This window comes from Salmo trutta, chromosome 13, assembly GCF_901001165.1.
Source record: "Salmo trutta chromosome 13, fSalTru1.1, whole genome shotgun sequence".
Lineage (NCBI taxonomy): Eukaryota > Metazoa > Chordata > Actinopteri > Salmoniformes > Salmonidae > Salmo > Salmo trutta.
In genome coordinates this window covers 76,070,474-76,095,141 of record NC_042969.1, presented here as the reverse complement: position 1 = coordinate 76,095,141, position 24,668 = coordinate 76,070,474, and the positions used below count along the sequence as shown (strand labels likewise).

General features: G+C 43.6%; 3 protein-coding genes across 5 annotated transcripts; all 3 read right to left on the bottom strand.

The window, feature by feature from the left end:
* Positions 1–407: 407 nt before the first annotated feature.
* Positions 408–6,400, bottom strand: LOC115206543 (integral membrane protein 2C). The gene is made up of 6 exons (XM_029773657.1): positions 6,184–6,400; positions 4,222–4,368; positions 2,548–2,736; positions 2,317–2,427; positions 1,822–1,969; positions 408–1,668 (listed from the first exon to the last, which is right to left on the bottom strand). Exons 1-6 carry the CDS (start codon positions 6,277–6,279, stop codon positions 1,577–1,579), a joined length of 783 nt encoding a protein of 260 aa, XP_029629517.1. The 5' UTR covers positions 6,280–6,400; the 3' UTR covers positions 408–1,576.
* A 312-nt stretch (positions 6,401–6,712) lies between these two features.
* Positions 6,713–19,198, bottom strand: LOC115206541 (calcium-binding protein 39). 3 transcript variants are annotated; one of them, XM_029773654.1, is made up of 9 exons: positions 19,053–19,198; positions 15,097–15,257; positions 13,566–13,730; positions 12,806–12,924; positions 10,301–10,469; positions 10,098–10,157; positions 9,597–9,662; positions 9,069–9,212; positions 6,713–8,965 (listed from the first exon to the last, which is right to left on the bottom strand). In XM_029773654.1, the coding sequence occupies exons 2-9, from the start codon at positions 15,208–15,210 to the stop codon at positions 8,777–8,779; spliced, it is 1,026 nt and encodes a 341-aa protein (XP_029629514.1). In that variant the 5' UTR covers positions 15,211–15,257; positions 19,053–19,198; the 3' UTR covers positions 6,713–8,776. The 3 variants fall into 3 exon arrangements, with proteins under 3 accessions (XP_029629514.1, XP_029629513.1, XP_029629515.1); XM_029773653.1 differs by having other exon boundaries at positions 18,995–19,191; XM_029773655.1 differs by having other exon boundaries at positions 19,000–19,191.
* A 602-nt stretch (positions 19,199–19,800) lies between these two features.
* On the bottom strand, positions 19,801–23,451 carry LOC115206845 (uncharacterized). Its single transcript, XM_029774023.1, has 5 exons — positions 22,831–23,451; positions 22,098–22,124; positions 21,479–21,787; positions 21,095–21,333; positions 19,801–20,036 (listed from the first exon to the last, which is right to left on the bottom strand). Exons 1-5 carry the CDS (start codon positions 23,449–23,451, stop codon positions 19,973–19,975), a joined length of 1,260 nt encoding a protein of 419 aa, XP_029629883.1. The 3' UTR covers positions 19,801–19,972.
* Between the last annotated feature and the right edge of the window lie 1,217 nt (positions 23,452–24,668).

Sequence of the window (24,668 nt, the reverse complement as noted above, 5' to 3'; positions counted from 1 at the left end):
CCTAGATTCACACTTTCACCCACTAACACTGAAGAATATGATCCGTTACATCTAGCCACTGAAACAAGGCTGGTGGCACACGCAGAGCCAAAGAGAATCGGGACAGTGAAATGTCCCATGAAGGTCCGCAACACAAATCAAAGGTTATGTCACAGACGCCAAATACAACAGGTAGACCTTACAGTGAAATGCTTACTTACAAGCCATTAAGGAACAATGCAGTTTAAAAAAAAAATGTACAAAAAAAAAGAAGAAATGAAAGTAACAAATAATTAAACAGCAGCAGTAAAATAACAATAGCATTACTATATACACGTGGTACTGGAACAGAGTCAATGTGCTGGTTCACCGGTTAGTCAAGGTAATATGTACATGTAGAGTTATTAAAGTGACTATATGCATAGATAGTAACAGAGAGTTTTAACTACTTTATTCACAGATAAGACTTCACCAGCAGACAAATTATACAGACCTGTCTAAGGTATATATTAGCATATGATATAATAAACTCCTTTACAGCAAATCATTACTTTAGTCCAGTCTCTGACTCTGGACCAAGGCTTTAAACGTGCTCTTAGAAAAGATTCTAACAGTGCGTTTTTTCCTTAGAGAAACACACATGCAGGGTGAAAAATCATGACAGAATTCTACTAGAATGACTCACAAAAGCGTTGATAAAGAGTGCAAATGAAGAGGGAGAAGCTCGACCTCCCCTGAAATAAAAACGAGGTGATGAGAGGGGCATCAAAAAGGAGGGAGAAACATTCTTTGACGCTTTCACAGGGAGAAGGGCAGCTTGGCTGGAAATATTCTGGTATAATATTACATAACTACATACATTAAGTGTCGTGTACATGATTCTATACTTTAGAGGCCTTACATACAGGTGCAAACGCACACGAAGTCTAACAATGGCCAATTTGTCTACTTCACTTTGTAGGGACCCTGGTTCTTAACTCACTTTGTAGGTTTCTTAAACTCACATTCATGTTTTCCTTTAGTTTGATAGGGTGACTGAGCTAAAGAAGAAGAAATATGAAAGAGAGAAGCATGAGGGGGGTAGTGACAGACAAACAGTGCGACAAAGAGAAAGAGATAAAGCTGAGAGCGATGTGGCACAACATTAGGTCAGATGGTTGCTGACAGTAGCAGGATTTCACACGCGCTGTAATTTCAAGAGCAGGGAAATCAAGTAGTCGCCATGACAACACATGGAAACTGTTGTCTTCCCTGACAACCAAGGCCGTCACAGTTCTCTTAAGTGGAAAAACCTCCCCATCATAATTGGCTTAGTGGTTCTGCTACATGAAACTATTTCATCCAAGGTAAATTACAGAGAAAAACATGTATTATTGCAGCCAGGAAACACAAGGAAAACCTCACTACTGACAATTCCTAAAATAAACAGTGTGTTTTTAAAGAAGAGACAGTTAAACATATGGAAAAAAGAACTAAACCATAGTTAAAGTGCAACTGAAAGGTAATTCTAAGTATCTACACAGGGATGCGCTACAGTGGCTGGAGAGGTGGCTGTGCCTTAGGGTGTCGTGCCAGACGGTCATGCTGAGGTAACAGTTTACACTCCATCACAGATGACTGTCTCAACCACAAACGTGTTCTCAAAGTGGCGGATGCGATGGCAGTTCGCCACTTCCCGTTTGTTGATGCCTACAAGTCAGACAGTGAAAGACTTTTATTAGACAAGAGAATAGTGAGTGACCCGTACAACCTTCTACAAAGACTTTTATTAGACAAGAGAATAGGTAGACCATTCAGACCCTGAGTGACCCGCACTACCCCCCCCCCCCCCCCCCGACTCACGTCGGCGGGCACGGCGTGTCAGGCGGTATGTGTCCTTGCCGTTACACAGGCGGAAGATGAAGGGCCCCAGCTGGCGCATGTTGTGAACCTTCCCCGTCACAAACATCTCCTCCTGGATAATGTAGGTCTGGGGCAGGTACGTCCCCTTCTAAACACAGAGAGGGGGGAGGTAGACAGGGTTAGAGTTCAGATAGAGAATGAAAGAGACTATTTGCACATCATTATAACACTGTACATCGCCATAATATGACATTTCAAATGACTCCATTCCTTTGTGTAATGTTTACTGTTCATTTTTTATTTTACTTTTGTTTATTATCTATTTCACTTGCTTTGGCAATGTAAACATGTTTCCCATTTCAATAAAGCCCTTTGAATTGAGAGAGACAGAAAGACAGAGGCAGAGAGAGAGACAGGGACAAAGAGAGAATAATAGACTGTGGAAAATGGGAGATGGCATCTCAAACAAAGTGAGAGGGATAGGCTTTATGTTACCTTAACATTGACCAGCAGTTCCCAGAGGTTCCGTGGGGGCATGACGATGGTGGTGTTGAGCTCGATGACATAGCATTTGTCCAGAGCGATGTCATGGTAGGCAGTCAGTCCCTGGTGACAGACAGAAACTAAACTAAATAAAACTAAGCATGTCAAAACCCTGGCCAGTTGACTCTACATCAGGTGTGTGGGTACGTGTGTGAATGCGTGCATGTGCCTAGTCCTCCTCACCCTGTGAAAGTCGTGGATGATGTCAGCAGGGTCACTTCCTCCAAAGTGGGGCACAGGCACACTGATCTGCTCATAGTTGTCTTCCAGGTAGATGCCCACGTTCTCCTCCAGCTCCTGTCTGCCTCTCAGAGGGGCGTACACAGAGTCCTCATAACGAACCCTGCAGTGGAACAGACTCTCCTCTGGGATCTAGGTCATGGCACAGGGGAACTGTTAGCAAGGCTATCACTAACTATCATCTTCATTATCACAGTCACTGCTATTCTTGAACGTTTCATGATCTCAGACTGGGAAAGGACCAATGTCTGATAAACAACTGATCTCAAATGTACGTTATACCACCAGAGACAGTGAAACCAGGATGCACATTTAGAAATCCAACATCAGAAGACCCACTACATGTGAAGTATGTGGACACCTGATCGACCAACATCTCATTCCAAAATCATTCATATGGAGTTGGTCCCCCTTTGCTGTTATAACAGCCTCCACTCTTCTGGGAAGAGTGGAGGCTGTTACAATAGATGTTGGAACATTGCTGCAGGGACTTGCTTCAATTCAGCCACAAGAGCATTAGTGAGGTTGGGCACTGATGTTGGGTGATTAGACCTGGCTCACAGTCAGTGTTCCAATTTATCCCAAAGGTGTTTGATGGCGTTGAGGTCAGGGCTCTGTGCAGGCCAATCAAGTTCTTCCACACCGATCTCGACAAACCATTTCTGTATGGACCTTGCTTTGTGCACGGGGGAATTATCATGCTGAAACAGAAAGGGCCTTCCCCAAACTGTTGTCAAAGTTGGAAGCACAGAATCATCTAGAATGTCATCGTACTGTATGCTGTAGCATTAAGATTTCTCTTCGCTGGAACTAAGGGGCCGTGCCCGAACCATGAAAAACAGCCCCAGACCATTATTCCGCCATCAAACTTTTACAGTTGGCACAATGCAGTCGGGAAGGTAGCGTTCTCCTGGCATCTGCCAAACCCAGATTTGTCCGTTGGACTGTCAGATGGTGAAGCATGATTCACCACTACAGAGAATGCGTTTCCACTGCTCCAGAGTCTAATGGCGGCAAGCTTTACGCCACCCAACGCATGGCATTGTGCATGGTGATCTTAGGCTTGTCTGCGGCTGCTCGGCCATGGTACCCCATTTCATGAAGCTCCCGACGAACAGTTATTGTGCTGATGTTGCTTCCAGAGGCAGTTTGTAACTCGGTAGTGAGTGTTGCAACCGAGGACGGACAATTTTTACATGCTATGCGCTTTAGCGGTCCATTCTGTGAGCTTGTGTGGCCTACTACTTTGTGGCTGAGCCATTGTTGCTCCTAGACGTTTCCACTTCACAATAACAGCACTACAGTTGACCGTGGCAGCCCTAGCAGGGTAGAAATTTGACAAACTGGCTTGTTGGAAAGGTGGCATCCTCTGACGATGCCACATTAAAAGTCCCTGAGCTCTTCAGTAAGGCCATTCTACTGCCAATGTTGGTCTATGGAGATTGCATTGCTGTGTGCTCAATTTGATACACCTGTCAGCAACAGGGGTGGCTGAAATAACCAAATCCACAAATTTGAAGGGGTGTCCACATACTTTTGTATATATAGTGTCGGACCAGAGAGGACAGAGTGATAGAGTATTGTCTCATACTGTCACTGCATGTAGGTTCTAGGTACCTGGGGTATGAAGTAGTGGCGGTAGACATAGATGGAGGCCAACACCAGACCAGACATGAAGACCACCAGGCCAAAGGTCAGGCAGCATAGGCCATTCAGAGGAGACCTCCCTGAGCGCAGAGGCAGAACCAGCTCCTCCTCATCCTCCTGACAGGGAGAGACACAGGGCCACATACATGAACACAAACGCGTCACACTGACTAGCATCCTGTCCAGGCAGTGTACTTCTACATCAGGCTGCCTCACACTACAGATGAAGCTCAGACAAAGCTTACTGGTAAGGCTTTGGTACTTGGTGAAAAGCTAGTGTTTCACAGATATTCTATGGAGGCACATCAGAACAGGGCAGACTAAGTCAGGTGGGGTTAAGAGTGCATTATGTTCCTGGTCTTAGATAGAATAAATCTGCATGTTTTAGCAGGGAAACAGCAACGTGGGTGGCAGAGATGGATAACAGAGTGGCTAGTAACATGGCACTTCTAAGACGGAGAGTAACATCACACCCAGTCTCTCACCCCATCTGCCTCTGTCACACGCTCAACCTGTTTGTTGGCAGGGTGGCGCGGGTTGGCAATAAGCGCGCGATTGTAGCCTACACCGCTCACATAACCATTTATGATAATTAACATTACATGTGACTGATGTGAGAGGAAATCCTTTCTACCGTATATGTGCAACTACGTGGGTGGATAGGTGGGTGTACAGGTACATTTATCCTGGAGGATGGGCTCTGTGCATAGGAGACAACAAAGCAAGCTATTCTTAGCTGGTACTTGAAATTCTCCTGACGCTGCGATTGCCTGTGCATGAAAACAGCTCACAGACTACCAAAGCAAAAATCTTAGTGTTATGACAACCTGTGGTGAAGGATAAACTAGGAGATAAGATGCACAAGGACGAAGGGATAGACACGGCATCAGTTTCGCTGTCTGTGTGTTTTCCCCACAGAGACAGATTTTTACCAGTGTTCTTCTTCCTTGCTGATTGCGATAGGAGGGCCTTAGATGGACTGAAAATGTGACGATAGTCTGTCTACATTTCCAACAAACACGAAATTATAGAAGGTAACTGCCAATAGGTCACTGCCAACTTACCCTTGAGATAAAAACAGGCACACATACAGCCTAATTGGTGAAGATGCAGCATTCAAACCTGATCAAATTCTTGTCTCAGGCTTTCATTGAAGTTCATTACTGAATGCAGGGGGCTGACTGAAAGCAGAGCATATTTTATTGGATTTGAAACAGCAGGATGCTGAGAAGCCAAGCTTTCCTTGAATGACTGCATCACAAGTTGAGAACTGTAGCCTACTGCTGGCACAGTGACGCTACTTATTAAATATGAACTTGCATCGCCAGCAGTAACCTCCATCTGCCATTTTGTCTGCTGCCTGTGTTTGGTAAATGTTTTTATTGTAATCCATTCACATTTCCCAAGAGATACAATAATTATTCATAACCCACTGCCAACATTATAGGCCTATGCTTAGAAATAACAATTTGATCCTTCTTGGTTTAGGTTCTTAAAGCTAAGAATTTAACTCCAATATTGACAACATTATAGTTACATTTTCATAGCCTAATATTGGCCTACATAATTGATGTCAATAAAGCTAATCTGTCTAAGAACATCCAATTAACTATGTTCAATAGTAATGTTAGCAGTTCTCCTTTGTCCGTAGACTATTTGGCAAAGTGGCTATATTTCCACAAAGAGCTCGTTAGCCGCACAGCATCGTTTTATTTCCTGACAGATGACAATGGCTGCTCTGCTGTCAAATAACGTTAAAATACTCCTGTTACGTCGATGATTGTGCCGGTAAATGTCGAGTGAAATGCCCTGCAGACGCTTGACAGCAACTTCATCATTACTGGAGGTAGCGCTAGCTATGTTTTATCGAAGGGCACAGCACACAAAGCGATATGTTGCCAACCACAACAGAGAAATGCATCACTAATTTACCATTGGATGGGTTATGAGAATGTCGGTCTTGTCGCCATCATTCTGCTCCTTCTCGGCTTTCTGTCCCGCGACGGGCTGGAAAGTGATCTTGACCATGGCTGTCCCTGTCAAAGACTGATCGGGTGGGTTTCGTTTCTTTCTAGCTACAGCAGCTAGATCCCCTTTCGTATGCGAGCCTCTTCTGTTGTTACTGATACAATGTAGCTGGAGGTATTAATCTACCGGAAGTTTGACTTTAAACCCACTTAAAGGCACAGGCACTTGACTGAGTTACGGCTACGTCATGAGCAGTGTGTGAAGAGTACCGTTCGTGAGAAATAGAGAAAGGAGGTACTGATAATTATGCAGTATCATTAGCACATTCTGTTTATAAAAAGGCTACAATAGCCAAGTATCCATAGCTAAATAATGCACACGTCAACATCCAGGATAGGGTATATACCATAAATTGAGAGTGCTTGAATGCTGGATTTTACTCTTCCAGACATTCAGAGGAAAGGACAATACGAAACAAATAACTGAGCAAAGGTTTAATTTATTCCAAATGTTTTTCATTTATTTCTGTTTAGATCGTAAAGGCCAAAGCCTTTTTGACACTTCTGAAAGCACCCACACACTCAATGTGCTGGGACTGGGTCAAAGGTTAAAGGTCAGACATAGCCAAATAATCTCACATGTTCATTTGTTATTTTTGGAAGAAAATTCCAGTACAACATTGCTTGTAGAGAGTACCATGCAGCCAGTAGATGAACATGCAATTTAAATATGCATTGAGTAATACTGGTTTCTGTTGGTTTGCACAATGAAATGGTTGATCTGTCATCTATTGGGATATCTTGAGCTTTCAGTCAAAAGCACTTGGCTCAACATCACTCTCTGACCATATCCTTCACTGCAAGTAAACATGTCTGTTGAGTGGTATATATGCAATATATTCATATCATCCAATCAACTCCATCCGTCAAATAAATACAGTGTTTCAAATGGCAGATTAGCTCAGTCAGTGTAAAGTAAACATTTAAACAATCTCCAAAGCACATACTTAATGCTCTGGAATTGTACTGGAATTTCAACCCCAATGAAAAAGGCTCAAACTGGGTGGTAAAGGGGAAACATTTGAATGTGCCAAGTAATTGTCAACTCCTGAAGCTCACTAGATATGGTGCAACACCCCTACACCACCAGAAAGCAGTGAATATCATAATAAACCAGAGTGGATGAGTGGGGGGGATCAGATTCCAGTTGGGTGATGAAGGGCGTGTTCCTCTACCCAGGAATTGCTGACACCTGCCAGATCTTACAATGCTTGTATAGGATATATTTTACGTATCAGCAAACCACATATGTTATAGCAGTGGATGACGTGGCACGCAATCATTGGTTGATACATGCAACGTCTGAGCAGGGGAAGGCGACCATTGGCTGGCTGCTCAGCAAAAACACACAGGCTTGATGTTTCAGTTAGCACCTTGCCCCATCCCATTCCCTCCAGGCCTCCCCTCCACCCCACTGTCCTGGCACCCCAGCACATTTTAGTCGTCTTGAGTTACTGAAATACAGACGGAAAGAAAAGAGGATTAAGAGATCTGGGCTAATAGCATGACATTCCCCAGCTGTACTAATTATTAGTAATGTCCTCTAGGTTAACAATATAAGAGCTGGCCCTGGCTGGACATTATGTACAAAGAAAAACCAGCCACCATTTAAATTCAGCAGTAAAATGAAATGCAAAAATAATGACAGATTTTTACTCTTAAAAATTAAATTTGATTACAATTACCGGAAAACTTGATTTAAGGTCAAATATATATATATATATATATATATATATATATATATTCATGTGTCAATGTTTCAACAAAATCTACAAAGCAAAAATAAAAGTCATATGTACATATTCACCCTGTCCCAGAACAAGTCAGGCCTGTACCGAAATAATATCTAGCATTTTACCCATATCATTCGCTTTGTGTTGTTTCACAACACACCAATAGCTGCATGGTTCGGTATGAGGCCATTGGAGAGCCCATTTTAAAATGTATCACTGTTGCTGCTGTATACAATGAAAGCATAGGTAAGAGTTGTAGCTGGTACGTGCTTTTTGCAGACTGTGACACTAAGTAGACAGGGCCAGCGTTTAGCCCCAAGTACAGCCATGGATCTGTCACATTCAAACAAGGCATGCAACCAACACCCAAATGTTCACTTTGCTAGTACCTTTTCATCTCAAGGTTTATGCTGATATTATAGCACTACGTGTGTGTCAGAAGTCTGCATAGCACTCAAATGTAGATTTCGTTGTTACTAAGTTTAAATGACCTTTGTTGTGTTGTTACCCTTCCACATGTCTTAATGTGGAAGAAACAAGCAGCATCTATTATGTTCAGCTTTGTAAAAGGAGATACTGGAAATAAAAATTGGGGAAAAAAAGAGAATGTCCGTTGCGTTGAACAGCAGAATGAGCGGGAGACTTCCTGATGACTTGATGTGGGCGTGTTATTTTGTTTCCTCAAAATGGTGGAAAAACCAGAACAGCAGCAGCTGCTGATGAGTCCGTTATCCAGATGTTGTCTGGACCACTTAAGCCCCTCCCTCAGGCCTCCTGGGGGGACGGCCTCTTCAGATCTCTGATCTGTTTGACCAGGTACGTCTTTTCATCGTTGAACTGTTCATCCTCCGTCCTGTCGTTCTGGAACTTGGAGAGGAACTCGATGAGTTTGGTCTGGTTCTTCAGAAGAATGTCCAAGATGGGCTGTGTCTTGTTGGGGTTGGCCACAAACACCTACAGGGGAAGGAAGAGGAGAATTTATTCTTACAATCTAACTCAACTCAGTCAAATTGCCCCGCCTACTATAGCCTTGTGCTAGTCTCTCTTTTTATTTTACCTTGAAGACATGGAAGGCCTCAAACTGGATGTTGCGGCTTTTGTCTCGAAGAAGGTTCATCATTAGCTTGAGGTTCTCTGGCTTGCTGATGTATTTCGTCATGATGGTGAAATTGTGTCGATCGAGAAGAAGCTCTCCCAGCAACTAGATTGTTTCAGTGTGACAAAAAACATTAAGTAATAATTGCAATTAGTCTGTGGTAGGTGATAAAGTAATAATTTATTTAAATGCCAGGTTTGAAACAAGATTCAGCTAAAACTATATAAATAGATAGTCATTATAGTTGGTTTTACACAAGGCAAAGTGAAGATACTGCTATGCATTGGCAAAAATAGGAGGACGTTACCAGGCAGAGTAAATGTATCTAAAACCTACTCCATCCACAGACTGACGCGACGTCGGTCAGCTTGGTGATATTTTCAGTAACCAAACACCATGTAAGAGACCATCTATACTTAGCCCTCAAAAACAGGTACACATACAAATACAATTAACAGCTGTTTACTACAACAGGACCAACGTTCTTACCTTGAGGGATTGCCTTTTAGTCACGTAGTTCTCTGAGTGGAGTAACTTCTCATATTCACTGAAGAACTGGAGGGAGGGGAGGGGAGAAAGAATCGGAGTGAATGTCAAGCGCTATTTCAGAGTGCATCTGCTTGTTTGCAAACTCGGTGACAAGCCAACTAGTGATCTTCCCACACCGAGAGACAGGGAGCTGCCTTGAATTCAAAACAGCCACAGTGTCAAATGCCTGGTTTTTATGTTAGGTACTGAGTACTGTGCTGCCAAGGTAATTTCCATATTCCCTGGTATACTTCTCATGGATCTCAGAGATGTCTCTGAAATACTCCGTTGCCAGGCTGGGGTTTAGCGCAAATAAACTCTGCTTATCCTGGCGTGACCTCAGTCTTAAAAAGCTCCGTTAACCAGGACAGGTTGCTATTCAGAAAAAGGAACATTCAAAGAAACGCATCATGGAGATGTGTTCTCGGCGGATTACATTTCAGCACGATGTGGAGGACTTACCCTGTCGTAATGCTGCTCCAGGAACTCTGCACTCAGAATCTTGTGTCTCGTTAGCAAGTCCTGGAAGAGGAAAACATACAAGTATTTTAACCAATGAGCTCAAAAATGCAGGGCCTCTATCTAGGTCCCAAGAAACCCACGGTCCTAGGCGGTCTGAGATATTACAGTTCCGAGAAAAACGGCAGTCATTTTGGAAAACTCACTTTAAAAGTGGCGAATGCGTCTGAAGCGATGTCGAACGTGGACATCTCCACATATCTGAAGAAGTCGTAGAACTGCTCGGCCCCCAGAGTGATCTTGGCCAGCGGCTCGTGCCTGATACACTCCCTCAGCATGATGCCACAGTTCAAAGCGATCTCTGGAGACTCGTACCTGCCAGGTGTACATTTGAATAGGAAGGAGGTATCCTGTTATTACGACGCAAGTAGGGTTGGGCGATGTCAACCTTAGTCCTAACGTAATTATGGACCCATAAAACATTGACATACGATGCTATCGCCCCCTATTGGCCACCCCCCCCAACAACAACAAAAATCTTGTTGGAAAAAGAACTGCTAAAACGACAGCCGAGCTACAGCGTGAAATCCTATGCAACGGGATGAATCATGACGAAAGATAATTGAACGCCTGGGCAGAGGCTAATAGCAGGCACATCTTTTCTAACATTCCTTTATGTTGAGGAGCTTTAGCAAGGAGCAGGTGTGTGTGGTGTGCTGTGATGGAGCAGTGTGACTCATGAGGAACAGGCTGTCTTACTGTAGTGAGCTACACTAGTATGTGGAAACCCCTTGAAATAGGTGGATTCAGCTATTTCAGCCACCCCCATTGCTGACAGGTGTATAAATATTGAGCACACAGCCATTCAATCGTCATAGACAAACACTGGCAGTAGAGTGGCCCGTACTGAAGAGCTCAGTGACTTTCAACATGACACCGTCATGGGATGCCACCTTCCCAACAAGTCAGTTCGTCAAATTTCTACCCTGCAGGAGCTGCCCCGGTCAACTGTAAGTGCTGTTATTGTGAAGTGGAAATGTCTAGGAGCAACAACGGCTCAGCTGTGAAGTGGTAGGCCACACAAGCTCACAGAACAAGACCGCCGAGTGCTGAAGCGCAACACTCACTACCGAGTTCCAAACTGCCTCTGGAAGCAACGGCAGTACAAGAACTGTTTGTCGGGAGCTTCAAGAAATGGGGTTCCATGTCCAAGCAGCCGCACACAAGCCTAAGATCACCATGCACAATTCCAAGCATCGACTGGAGTGGTGTAAAGCTCGGCGCCATTGGACTCTGGAGCTGTGGAAACACCTGCCCCAATGCATAGTGCCAACTGTAAAGTTTGGTGGAAGAGGAATAACAGTCTGGAGCTGTTTTTCATGGTTTGGGCTAGGCCCCTTAGTTCCAGTGAAGGGAAATCTTAATGCTACAACATAAAGAAATTCTAGACGATTCTGTGCTTACAACTTTGTGGTAACAGTTTGGAGAAGGTTCTTTCTGTTTCAGCATGACAATGCCCTCGTGCACAAAGCGAGGTCCATACAGAAATGGTTTGTTGAGATTAGTGTGAAAGAACTTGATTGGCCTGCAGAGCCCTGACCTCAACCCCATCGAACACCTTTGGGATGAACTGGAACGCCGACTGTGAGCCAGGTCTAATCACCCAACATCAGTGCCCGACCTCACTAATGCTCGTGGCTGAATGGAAGCAAGTCCCTGCAGCAATGTTCCAACATCTAGTGGAAAGCCTTCCTGGAAGAGTGGATGCTGTTGTAGCAGCAAAGGGGGGACCAACTCCATAGTAATGCCCATGAATAGAAACCAGTCTACCATCTTCACAACTGGATAATAATTGCCTCATAAAATGGGAAATTAAATATTGTTTCTTCTATCATCAAGCTGTGATTGAAAATAGCCTATGCCTAGTCTTGGGCTATAGACATTCATTTGCGTTATTTATGAAAGCCACAACTTTAGGACAACTCCTTCGTAGGCAAGAATATTTGGGAAATAAGCTAATGTTCCTAACTTTAAGTTGTTGTAAAGCGTATGATAGACCAGTAGGAGGAATAAGGATAGGTTATTGGCCATTTGGTGTTCAACCTCGCTTGGAGGGATATTCATGGTCTGCACTGATAATTTCTTTCTTAATAAGATTAAACTGGTCATTAGATGTTTCTATAGGATATTGATATGCTTTGTTCTCCCTCATTATTAGTCCTCTGGCTAATTGTGTTTTTAGGCAGAAAAGATTACTTTGAGATGGAACTCCTTTACTTTCACTGTTTGACCGGGAGAAAGCCATACATAACACAATGAAAAAAAAAAAGAAAGCCATACATCCCACACAGAGACACATCGTACACAAATGTAAGCAAGGTTTGAAATCGGTTTGGGTTTCTGTCAGTAAATTTGCAGTCTACAAATTATTTGTAATTATGTTCTGGCCCCCGACCTACCGCTCAATAATAAATGTAAAAATCTGCCCATGGTTGAATCTAGTTGATGATCCCTGATACAGGACATTGTTAAATCTCCAGTTATTACTATCAATATCTGCTGTTTCTGTCAACTTCTGCAATAGTTATCTTTCTATTTCGATGCATTTAATTATTTTGTATTGAGACAATGTGGTAACCAACACAAAAACACTACACCCCAACATTGTAAATGACAGGCTGTAGTGTAGGTTTGGGCACCCCAGACCTCACCCTTTGAGCAGCATGAAGAGGATGTTCTGCTGAGTACAGAGGTACTCCACCGTGGGCGTCCTCGTCCCGATCTGACGTCTCAGGATGTTGTTGAAGATCTGAGCCACATCCTTCTTACCCTGATGTTGTACAGAAATAACATGAAGCAATGTCAGAAAAGTGTTACAAATCAAAGGGTCAGCCATAAAGTTTTTCTGAACTTAAATTCTGAATTCAATGTTCTTGAATCGTAACATTCAGATTCACCTATTAGCACCATTGGTGAATCGTAACATTCAGATTCACCTATTAGCACCATTGGTGAATCGTAACATTTCATATTAGTATCATTCCGTTGTTGTTGTACCCATTATCAAATTCAGCCTCCCCATAGCAGGAATAGCTATGACAGATGTCTCTTCTGATGGGGGAGAATGACACAGACCAACTGAAGGATGGAGGTTGAGCGTGTCAAAGAGGAAGAGGAGAATCACACCACACTGACTCAGTGAAGTCTACACACACACACACACACCACATATTGCAGTGAGCAAAAAAACATGTCCCTGTGAAAGCATGTCCATGTGCCAGTAGAAAAGACAGGACACAGTCAGTCTTGACTCTTTCTGTAAATCGACTAAATCGACATAAATCGGTCTCTCTCATCTATATCACTCCGTCCCAAAGGAGACCCACCTTTCTAGTCAGCATCTCAAAATAAATCTCTCATATCCCTGCATCTGTCCCAAAGACAAACAAACACAGTGTAAAAGTGTTTCACCTCAAAGTCGATGAGCTGCAGGTCAGCTACGAGGGTGCTGAGCAGGCCACTGTTGTAGAGCTCCTGGGCCAGCTGGGCCACCGCCTCTGTCTGGGGCTCCTTCTCATTGGTGCCATACAGAATCTCCTTCATCGCCACCAGGCTTTTAGACACCTCCTCTGTGGCCTGGACACACACAGAGCCAGACACAGATTAAATGAGCTCTCTACATTATATAAGCTAGCTCTCCATCAGTCACCATACTGTTTCCTATGACCTAGCTAACCCCTACCATCCTATGTTGTCCTGAAATTATCCCATCATACACTTTCGTCAGAGTCTAGAGATGGCTTGTTATGAAAGGAAACCCTCAACAGGTTGTTGGGACCAATGTCTCTAGTCAAACATGACAGGCAAAAAATGTTGTTCATATATATTTTCGAAACACAGGTACCACGTTACACCAGGGCTCTTCAAAGCTGTTCCCAGAGAGCTACCGTCCTGTAGGTTCACACTCCAACCCTGTTCCCAGAGAGCTACCGTCCTGTAGGTTCACACTCCAACCCTGTTCCCAGAGAGCTACCGTCCTGTAGGTTCACACTCCAACCCTGTTCCCAGAGAGCTACCGTCCTGTAGGTTCACACTCCAACCCTGTTCCCAGAGAGCTACCGTCCTGTAGGTTCACACTCCAACCCTGTTCCCAGAGAGCTACCGTCCTGTAGGTTCACACGCCAACCCTGTTCCCAGAGAGCTACCGTCCTGTAGGTTCACACTCCAACCCTGTTCCCAGAGAGCTACCGTCCTGTAGGTTCACACTCCAACCCTAATCTACCGCACTTGATTCTAATAATTAGTTGGTTGATAAGCTGAATCAGGTTAGTTACAGCTAGGGTTGGAGAGAAAACCGACAGAAGGGTAGCTCTTCAGGAACAGGGTTGGAGAGAAAACCGACAGAAGGGTAGCTCTTCAGGAACAGGGTTGGAGAGAAAACCGACAGAAGGGTAGCTCTTTAGGAACAGGGTTGGAGAGAAAACCGACAGAAGGGTAGCTCTTCAGGAACAGGGTTGGAGAGAAAACCGACAGAAGGGTAGCTCTTCAGGAACAGGGTTGGAGAGAAAACCGACAGAAGGGTAGCTCTTCAGGAACAGGGTTGGAGAGAAAACCGACAGAAGGGTAGCTCTTCAGGAACAGGGTTGGAGAGAAAACCGACAGAAGGGTAGCTCTTCAGGAACAGGGTTGGAGAGAAAACCGACAGAAGGGTAGCTCTTCAGGAACAGGGTTGGAGAGAAAACCGACAGAAGGGTAGCTCTTCAGGAACAGGGTTGGAGAGAAAACCGACAGAAGGGTAGCTCTTCAGGAACAGGGTTGGAGAGCCCTACCTTTTTATTTATTTACACTGTAGTCAATTCAAACTCTTAGAGGGAGGGGTTTGAAGTTCCCCACGCTATCGCTTCCATAGAATTTCTGAGGTCACTAATCAAGTTAGAATAGTGGGAGAGGTGTAACTAGGAGGTAATGTCTGTGTGTGTGTGTGTGTGTGTCGGTTGTTTACCTTCTCAGCCTTCTTGTCAGAGATGTCGTGTTTCTCCAACACCGTCATGCTGTCCTTCAGGTTCTTGACGATGTCCGCCGGCGACTTGTGGGACTTGCCAAAGGGGAACGGCATGGTGGTGAGTTACCGTGGTCGACCAAGCAGCGATTGCACAGTCCTACCTATCCACAGGAAAGAGAGAAAATATAAACTGGAGATGGTAAATGAGAGAAAGAAAGGGCTCTGCAGAGAAAGACTAAACCAAACTGTGACAGAGTTGTTCAAACTGCATCAGTACTGACTCAGAGCTCAGTGAGGAGGAGCCAAATCAGTAAAGGCACTAACAATGTGACTCACTATTCATCATAAATCATACTGATACCAAGATACTACTGACTCACTATTCATAAGTCATACTGACACCAAGATACTGACTCACTATTCATAAGTCATACTGACACCAAGATACTGACTCACTATTCATAAGTCATACTGACATCAAGATACTGACTCACTATTCATAAGTCATACTGACATCAAGATACTGACTCACTATTCATAAGTCATACTGACACCAAGATACTACTGACTCACTATTCATAAGTCATACTGACACCAACATACTACTGACTCACTATTCATAAGTCATACTGACACCAAGATTCATAGTGCTACGAAACAACAGGTTGGAGAGGGGCAGGCTTAACAGATTGATCTGAAGACAGGAAATAGCTAAAAGAGGTGGAAGCAAAATGTTGATTCTCACCCTCATACGGAGATCTAATATTAAGCATTACTCTAATTGTGCGTGAGGTTGTTGAAAGGGCAGGCTAACTGCAGGAGTTGTGTTTACTTTAACTATGGATCTTATTGATTGGTTTACTGACCGGTTGCATCATAAGGGGAGGTGACATTGAGACATGACTGATTGGTCAGTGGTAGTCAATGATTACAGAGGTATAACGTCCACTGCCCTACCCTACTCCAAAGGGGCCTAAACATTACCCCTTCTAGTGTTGTTAAGGTCACAGAAAACTCAATTTACCGGTACTTCTCCAGCCTCTCCCCACTAGTGTAAACAACACAAACCCACCACATATCCTCTCACACACACCCCCCTCCTCAGACAAACTAGAAGGTGCTTATAACCGTATCTAGAGCAGTGAGAGCCGGGGGAATGCATGAGCCCCACAGTGGGACGCGTCAGACCTTCTCTCAATGAGCTTTTATCTAGGGCAAGGGATGGGCAACTGGCAGCCCTCCAATTTCCAAATAAATAAAAGTGGGTGTGCAGACCAGCGAGCAACTGCGGCCCCTCATGTGTTCAGATTGTGGCCCCCAAAGTTGCCACATTCCGTGTTTCACCCATTCACTTTTTACAATACAGGCCTCAGCTGGGTCTCCTACTGCTAGTAGGGGACTGGGACATGGGTGGGGCTATCTAGTTTTTTTTATTTTACCTTTATTTAACTAGGCAAGTCAGTTATGAACAAATTCTTATTTTCAATGACAGCCTAGGAACAGTGGCCCCTTGTTCGGGGGCAGAACGACAGATTTTTACCATGTCAGCTCGGGGACTTCGGTTACTAGTCCAACGCTCTAACATTTACATTTAAGTCATTTAGCAGACGCTCTTATCCAGAGCGACTTACAAATCGGTGCATTCACCTTATGATATCCAGTGGACTACAAGGCTACCTGCCGCCCCGGTACTATGCTGTATCGCCGCTGTTCAAGGTGTCAATCTGACATCAGTGGTGATAAATTTGTCTAATTAAGCAGGGTTGAACTCACACCACGGAGGGATGGGTGTGCTGTTTGTATGTAAAGGGTGCAGAAAGGAGACTTACTTAAAGTGTCCCCCATTTTAGAACAGCCATGACAATGCAGCTTGTCCAAAGATAGCTGAGGAACACTCAAGTCCGTTCTCATATTAAGGAGTTGAGTTATTGATAACAGGTCGAGTGATTTGATAGCAACACCATTGAGTCCCCTCAGTCGATACTTGTAAAAATCTAAATTCTTAAAAACACCTACATGTACCTAAGTTTGTCCCTAACTGTAGTCCTTTCACAGGGAATACTGAAATTCATACTTTCTTTGAATAAAACCTACTTTTTCCTTGTTGCTTAACTGGAGACGCAACAGCCTTGATGTACTACGTAAAACAGATTCAGTTGGCACAAACACATTCACGTGGAGTTGAGCAACACAAATCAGGAAAGTAGGTGGTTGTAGTCGATAAAAGTATCGATTGATGGCGACTCAATGTTGTTGTCATCAAATCACACAACCTGTTATTAATAATAAACTCCTCGATAGAAATGAGAAGAGTTGAGTGTTCCTCAGCTATCAAAAACCAACATGGATTCCAATAGCACTGTTATGTGTACAGTCAAGACCAGTGAAGTTACTCCCAGAATGTAGTGGATAATGAATGAGACACAGGGTGATGTACCAGCCCAGTCTGTCAGCCTGCTTTGTCAACCTGTTTCCAGATGTGAACTTCCCCTGACCTGTGAACCCAAACTCTGGCAGTCTTGCTCAGACTCTGACCTGTCTTGGCATCTACATTTAGAATTAGAACCCAGGACTGGAGCCAAGAATATAACCAACCAACTCTAAAGCAAGACTAGCCTGGTCACATCTGATGTGTCCCATGTTAACAGATTAAAATAGAAACGCAGACATCTACCCGCCCCTGGTTTGAACTGAATCTCTGGGCACCTTTCGACTTCACCAAGTGGTCAATCCATATTTCACTCGCTGGCTAAGGTTCATTAATATTGGCAGCACTCCTCTACTCCAGGGTTTCCCAAACGTTTTGGTTTTTGCCCTAACACAGTGGATTCAAATAATCAAAACTTGAGGTGGTTATTTTAATCAGCTGTGTAGTGTTCGGTCAAAAACCAAAACGTGGATCATGGGGAGGCCCCAGATCCGAATTTGGGCAACTCCGCTCTACTCCAACGTGACCCCCTTTAGTTATTAGAATGATGTAGATAAGCAGACAAAACATATGTAAAATGTATAAGGTTGAGTACTAGATAGAATTGTGAATTTGTTATTCCCTATCTGTGCAGATGGCATACATAGCCAACTAGCTAGCCGAGTGTCTTTGAAAACAATCATGGTGCTTTTCCATGATGATTTTGGTAACGTTAATAGTACGTTCAACTCGTGCGATAATGGTAGCCTACTAGACTGGTGTTGGTCCCTAATATAACTAGTAGTACGGGTTAGCATTGGAGAGAAGAGTAGCGTAGCTAGCAAGTTGGAAGACAGTTCGCAACTGCACAAGTTAGCTATGAACTACCAAAACAAAACATTCTTGCATCACTCCCTCATTGCTAATGTAGCTTAGCTAACACCAGCAAGCGCTAAAACAGGGAACCGCCCTCGTTATCCTTGCCATGGAGCCTCAAAATAGGGTGTGTGGTGAACATGTCAGCCAGCGTCTGCGCACAATATTTCGTGTTGGCTAGTTATAAACTGCTAGGTAGTCGTGCAATCCTGCCAACTGACGTCTCATATTGTGGTCCATACGGGAGGCCTAAATACACAACAGGCCTTTACATATTACTAGTTAGCTCGCTTGCTAACTTACCTATCACAACAGCAATGCTGCCTGACTAGCTAAAGTTAACTAGAAATCTAGTTAGCCAACTATAACAGCGCCAGCTAGTTATAGTACCAACTACTGTAGTTCAAGATAGTTAGGAACATCACAAAATTAGCTTGCTATTTTTTAAGTTCAAGGTCTTGAACGTCTCGTGTGTAGCAGCTAGCAAATATCTAGCTAGCTAACAATTTGACAGGCCTCCGCTAGCTGGCTAACGTCGATAGCTAGACATAACTTAACTGCCTGCAAATCAGGCCAGCTAATTGTGTCATCCAAATGACAAATAGAATATCAAACCTTACAAACTCGATCGTATCACTCTCCACGGATGTCTGAAAAGCTAACGACTATGTACCGGTTCGTCCTGTTGGATTAGAAGCTCCTTTGTTTTCCTTATTTGTCGCCTCCCCTTGTTAAAATGTTGTATATTTCCTAGTCCTTTTATGTGTGCGACTGGTTAGCAATGTGTTGGGCATCGAGGTTTACCGCCCCACGCTGGTCGTGTAACGCTATAACATCTGCACATGGGGCCTCGTGAGTGTCCACAGGGAGGCGCTCATGCACAAGGAATAGTGCATGAATGACTCCATCAATTATGTATATAAACATACTATGTATATCACAGGAGGCTGCTGAGGGGAGGACGGCTCATAATAATAGCTGGAACGGCGCTAATGGAATGGTATCAAGCACATGGAAACCATGTGTTTGATGCATTTGATACCATTCAGGTCCAGCCATTAACACAAGCCCATCCTCCCAAATTAAGGTGCCACCAACCTCCTGTGGTGTATATATCAATTATTGGAATCCACACACAACTAAAGAGGGCTATGTTGAATCCACACACCCTAGACAAAAAGTATATTTGGTGAGCAATTCTGCATGCAAGCGTGTTCTCTTTATACTTGTCTTCTCCTTGAGGCACAACCTTTTAACGCCTCTTGGCTCCAGGAGACAAATGTGTACAGCTCTCCCAGAGTGAAGAGCCTAAATCTTATGAAGTTGTAATGAATGAATAGGACCACTCTATTCTACTAGCTTTGGAGCCTTCCCAAAACCAACCCTGGACAAAATATTCTTTTTTTTTGTCAAGACCTGCCAATCTGAACAAAACAAACAACAGGATGGGATTTTATGTTTATTGAAAAATAGGATGAAATAAATCCCTGGTGTGTATGTGTGTGTGCGCACATTTGTGTGTGTGTGTGTGTGTGTGTGTGTGTGTGTGTGTGTGTGTGTGTTTGGGTCTCCGGTTGCAGTGTGATGAAGATTTCAGTTGCAGCATTTCTGAGAGCAGCCTCCACAGCAAAACATCTTCCTCAGACATCTGATAAACCTGTGAGGGAGACAGTAACCACTGACATGAATGTAACAATATGGACACTACTACAACACTTAAAAAGTGTGAGTCACACCCAGTGGAGGTTGCTGAAGGGAGGATGGCTCATAATAATGTCTGGAACGGAGCAAATGGAATGGCATCAAACACCTGGAAACCATGTACTGTAATTTCCGGACTATAAGCCGCAACTTTTTTCCCAGGCTTTGAACCTCGCGGCTTAAACAATGACGCGGCTAATATATGGATTTTTCACGCTTTCACATTTTTTTTCTCCAAAAAAACACATTCTTTGACGTGCTCAGTTTTTTGGCGGCATGAAGCTTTCATTAGACCAATGAAATTGCCGAACGGGTTAAGGTCAAACAACTTTTTTTTTTACTGTTTAGATTAAATCGAGCGCTCTCAAACTTCCCATCATTCTGATTACGGTAGTCATTTTGTCACCCTCATCATGGCAAAGACACAGAGAAATGCATATGATGCAGCTTTCAAGTTGAAGGCGATTGATCTGGCTGTTGGAAAAGGAAATAGAGCTGCTGCACGGGAGCTTAGTCTTAATGAGTCGATGATAAGACGTTGGAAACAGCAGCGTTAGGAATTGACTCAGTGCAAAAAGACAACTAAAGCTTACTGCTAATTATTTATTTTTTGTTACAAGCCGTGTTTCGTTAAAGCCTATTTATTTTTGTTACAAGCCGTGTTTCGTTAAAGCCTGTGTAAAGTTCATTTGTTTCAATGTACCGGTAGGCACCTGCGGCTTATAGACATGTGCGGCTTATTTATGTTCAAAATAATATATATTTTTAAATTCAGTGGGTGCAGCTTATATTCAGGTGCGTTCAATTGTCCGGAAATTACGGTAAACCATGTGTTTTATTTATTTGATACCATTCCACTGATTCCACTCCAACCATTAACTCAAGCCCGTCCTCCCGTGCCACCAATTTCCTGTGGTCACACCATCCTTTACTATCTCCTTTTATGTGTCCGTCTGTCTGCTAGCTTTTCCCTCCCTCCACTATATAATTATCTTCTGTCTACGTAAATCTCACCTCTTCTTTAGAGTCTTGTGGCATTTCTTCCGCTCCTCTGTCTCATTCTCCTGTTCCTTCTTCTCCTCTAACTTCACTTCTTCCTTCTTCTCTTGCTTCACTTGGAACCTTTCCTCATCAGGCAGGATGATAATCTCCTCTACCTCCTCATAATCAATCTCATCAGGCAGGGTGATAATCTCCTTTACCTCAACATAATCAATCTCATTGGTTTCTCCTGTCTGATCTCCATTAAAGTCCTGAGAAACATAATACAACATTGAAACATCTTTCCAGCGCAGCGATAATCTGACAGATCTACACTAGCTTTCCTCCTTGTGACACCATGTGTGTGGATCTGACTGACAGAGAGAGAGGGAGCTTGGTTCTTATCAGGCTTCTTACCAGTACAGGGGTTCCAGTCCTGTCGGTGTGGCCTGTCTGTCCTCCCTCAGTCTGGGTGGAAATGGGTGGCAGATGGGTGGACTGTGGCCATGCCAGGGTGGGCAGTGGAACCTTCAGTGGGGGCAGGCGATGGGGGAGAGGGAGGGGTGGAGCAGCGGTGGTCTGGAGGCTAGAGGGAGGGATGCGAACGGAGAGGAAGAGGGGGGCAGTGGTTGTAGTCTGGAGCATAGCGGTCCGTGGAGCAGCGGTCAGAGAGACAGAGGTCAAGGAGGTCATAGTCACTGGAGCAGGTGACCTGTAGTTATGACTCTTGATGGGAAGATTAGAGGTATAAGATTAGTTCACATTATTAATCACAAGATCACATTGACAAGATACAGCCCACTGAACACAGACGTCAATTCAACGTCTACTCCATATTGGTTCAACATCAACATCATCATTACAACATCATCATCTTGAAATTACATGGAAACAATGGTAATTTAACCAGTGTGTGTCCAGTGGGAGTACATGTGTTTCAGGTCTCACATACTGGGAGAATATTTCAGCTGCAGTAATGAATCAGTAATTAATATATGTCTGTATAAATACTGTATGAATCCAGTAGACAACCTACCACTGACTCAAGTGTAGCGAAGTCATTCTGCATGAGAGGCGAGACAGAGGTGCAGGGTTAGAATATGTGGCTAAACCAACCAGCTCTCACAGTCTCACGTCAGAATTAGACGTTCATCCATGTTTATCAAACGTCAAATTTCAAAGTTGTTTCAAATGTCAAATTTTTAAATGTTTAAGGTTAAGTTTAGGCATTAACTCCAAATGTTGAAGGTTAGGCATTAACTCCAAATGGTTAAGGTTAGGCATTAACTCCAAATGGTTAAGGTATGGGTAAGGTTTGGGATAGGCTTAAAACAAAAATATAAAAAACAACTTTCTATCTCTGGATTCAAAACTTGCAACCTTCGGAATCAGATGCTTACACCTATCTGCCATTCCTGTCCACAACACCCTAGCAAAACCGAAACCTAGTTGAAGGTAACAGTGATCACTGTTGCCCCTAGTGGCTGGTTTCCACGTCATCTCCTGACATCCTCAGACATGGATGGACATTGAATACTGACTTGTATAATGGGTGACCTGGCTGGGCTAAACATAACCTGCACAATGGATTTTTATTAAAACCTAACAAGCCTCCAACGTGAGTTAACCCAATCCAAACTACTGCGGCAATACTGAATGCTATTATAGGGCACAATGTGAGTTGTAAAGAAACCTGAATGCTATTCTTCCCTCCTTGTTCTTGCCATTATGCCAGCTAACCGACAGCATGCTGTGGTGTGTGGTGTTACCTCAACTTCCACAGCGGCAATTTTTTGCACTCTGTCCAGCATGGGTTCGATGCCCTCCTCCAGCTCTCTCCAGTAGTTTCTGAAAGTGCCCACGACTAACTCCTGCTGGAGCTTCCAAGCATCAAACATCATCTGGTCTTGCTTGATCTGCTTTCTGATCATGTGACACATGTCGATGTCTTGTACTTTCTCAAAACCTACAAACACATTTTGGACCTTGTCCATGAACTCCACAGCGGTTTCCTTGTCAATTTTCACTGGCTGCGCATTTTGACCTCCTTCACTCTCTTCCTGTTCTGCCACCTTTACTATTTGGCCTGCTCTTCTCCCATTCATTACCTTCTTTACTTTTGGGTGTCTTGATCTTTTTCTGTCTATTCTTCCTGCAACCTCTAGCGCTGGCTTCATCAATCTCTCACCCTTCCCAAACCTCCTAACCATCCTTTCAAAATCAATCCTCTCCTCCAGCTTAGCTTCCTCTTCATTTTGGTTCAGCACCAGAGCTCTGTCCAGGGTCTGGCCTAGGGATCCCAGGTCTTTGGTGACCTTCTCATGGTAGTAAGCCAGATCCTCCTTCAAGTATCTCATGGTCCTCTCTCTGGCTTTAACCAACATGGCCATCTCTTTCTCCTCACATAGGGGGACTGTCTGTATCATTCACACACACACACACACACACACACACACACACACACACACACACACACACACACACACACACACACACACACACACACACACACACACACACACACACACACACACACACACACACACAATCTGTGTTTACTTTTGTCTCCTTCTACGACAGGGGTCAGCAACAGGTAGCTTGAATTCCTGATGTAAAATCATCAGGAATTCAGCTAAAAATGTGTTTAATTCAGAGAATTTGTACCCAACTATTCCCACTAATAAAACAAGAGACATACTGTACGTGATCGTGTCTCAATGTAATCAAGGTATGAAATTACTGTTCTTTTCAAATATAATCTCTTTAGGGTTTGGTTGTGGTCAATTTGCAGTGTACAAATTATTATAATGAGGTGGATATAACAAAAGAATTTTAAAAAGTCAATCATACACATTCCTATAGTATTACGCAAATAGTTATAGCCACATTAAAGTTGACGAACACAGTGGAACACACACACACACACAAACTATAAGGTCATGCTGCAGGACTGGAGTCCTACCTGTGTGTGTGGCTTGTGGTTGATGGTGGTCCTGTCAGGTGATGGTGGTCTCGGGCTCTGTTCCACTGGGTCTCGGTTCTTAGCGATGGGCTGCAGAACACCCGTTGGTGTCATACTCACCTGAGGTCTCCTGTTCCTGTTCCTGTTTCTGGACACACACTGTCTGGGTTCAAAGTCTGGGTTCCTGACCAGAGGACATAACTGGGAGCACAATGACATGATAACATTACACTCAAATCCATTTATCTAGCATTTGAACACCATTTTGTTTTTGTTTTTAAGCCATAGCATAGGTCTGCTTACCTGATAGGGTAATAAGGAAATCCATGTGTAAATCAAACATGTTCAATAATAATAATAATAATAATAATAATAATAATAGGCTATATTTAATTTGTATAGCACTTTCATTACAGAGTTATCTCAAAGCTCTACTAAGGAAAAACATTACAAAAATGATATACAACAAAAACAACATACATTTAGAACTAAGGCAGGTATTTTAGGCCTATATGCCACGTTATATTGCTCTTAATTACCATATAGGGACGACGGGGTCTGCGCCCTGGCTTACAGTGCCCTTCCTTACAAGCATCTGTCTGCATCACTGGAGGGAAGAAGGCCTCAAATTACATTCCGGACAGA

Coding starts and splice junctions, on each gene's coding strand:
- LOC115206543 (XM_029773657.1), bottom strand. CDS start 6,279: ATGGTCAAGATCACTTTCCAGCCCGTCGCGGGACAGAAAGCCGAGAAG. Junction 4,369..6,183: donor TTCTCATAACCCATCCAATG/GTAAATTAGTGA, acceptor TCTCCCTGTCAG/GAGGATGAGGAGGAGCTGGT. Junction 1,970..2,316: donor AACTGCTGGTCAATGTTAAG/GTAACATAAAGC, acceptor CTCTGTGTTTAG/AAGGGGACGTACCTGCCCCA.
- LOC115206845 (XM_029774023.1), bottom strand. CDS start 23,451: ATGGCCATGTTGGTTAAAGCCAGAGAGAGGACCATGAGATACTTGAAG. Junction 22,125..22,830: donor TTGCCGCTGTGGAAGTTGAG/GTAACACCACAC, acceptor CCTCTCATGCAG/AATGACTTCGCTACACTTGA. Junction 20,037..21,094: donor CACAAGACTCTAAAGAAGAG/GTGAGATTTACG, acceptor TCTCCCTCACAG/GTTTATCAGATGTCTGAGGA.
- LOC115206541 (XM_029773654.1), bottom strand. CDS start 15,210: ATGCCGTTCCCCTTTGGCAAGTCCCACAAGTCGCCGGCGGACATCGTC. Junction 10,470..12,805: donor CTCTTCATGCTGCTCAAAGG/GTGAGGTCTGGG, acceptor TACACCTGGCAG/GTACGAGTCTCCAGAGATCG. Junction 9,663..10,097: donor TGGAGCAGCATTACGACAGG/GTAAGTCCTCCA, acceptor CCCTCCCTCCAG/TTCTTCAGTGAATATGAGAA.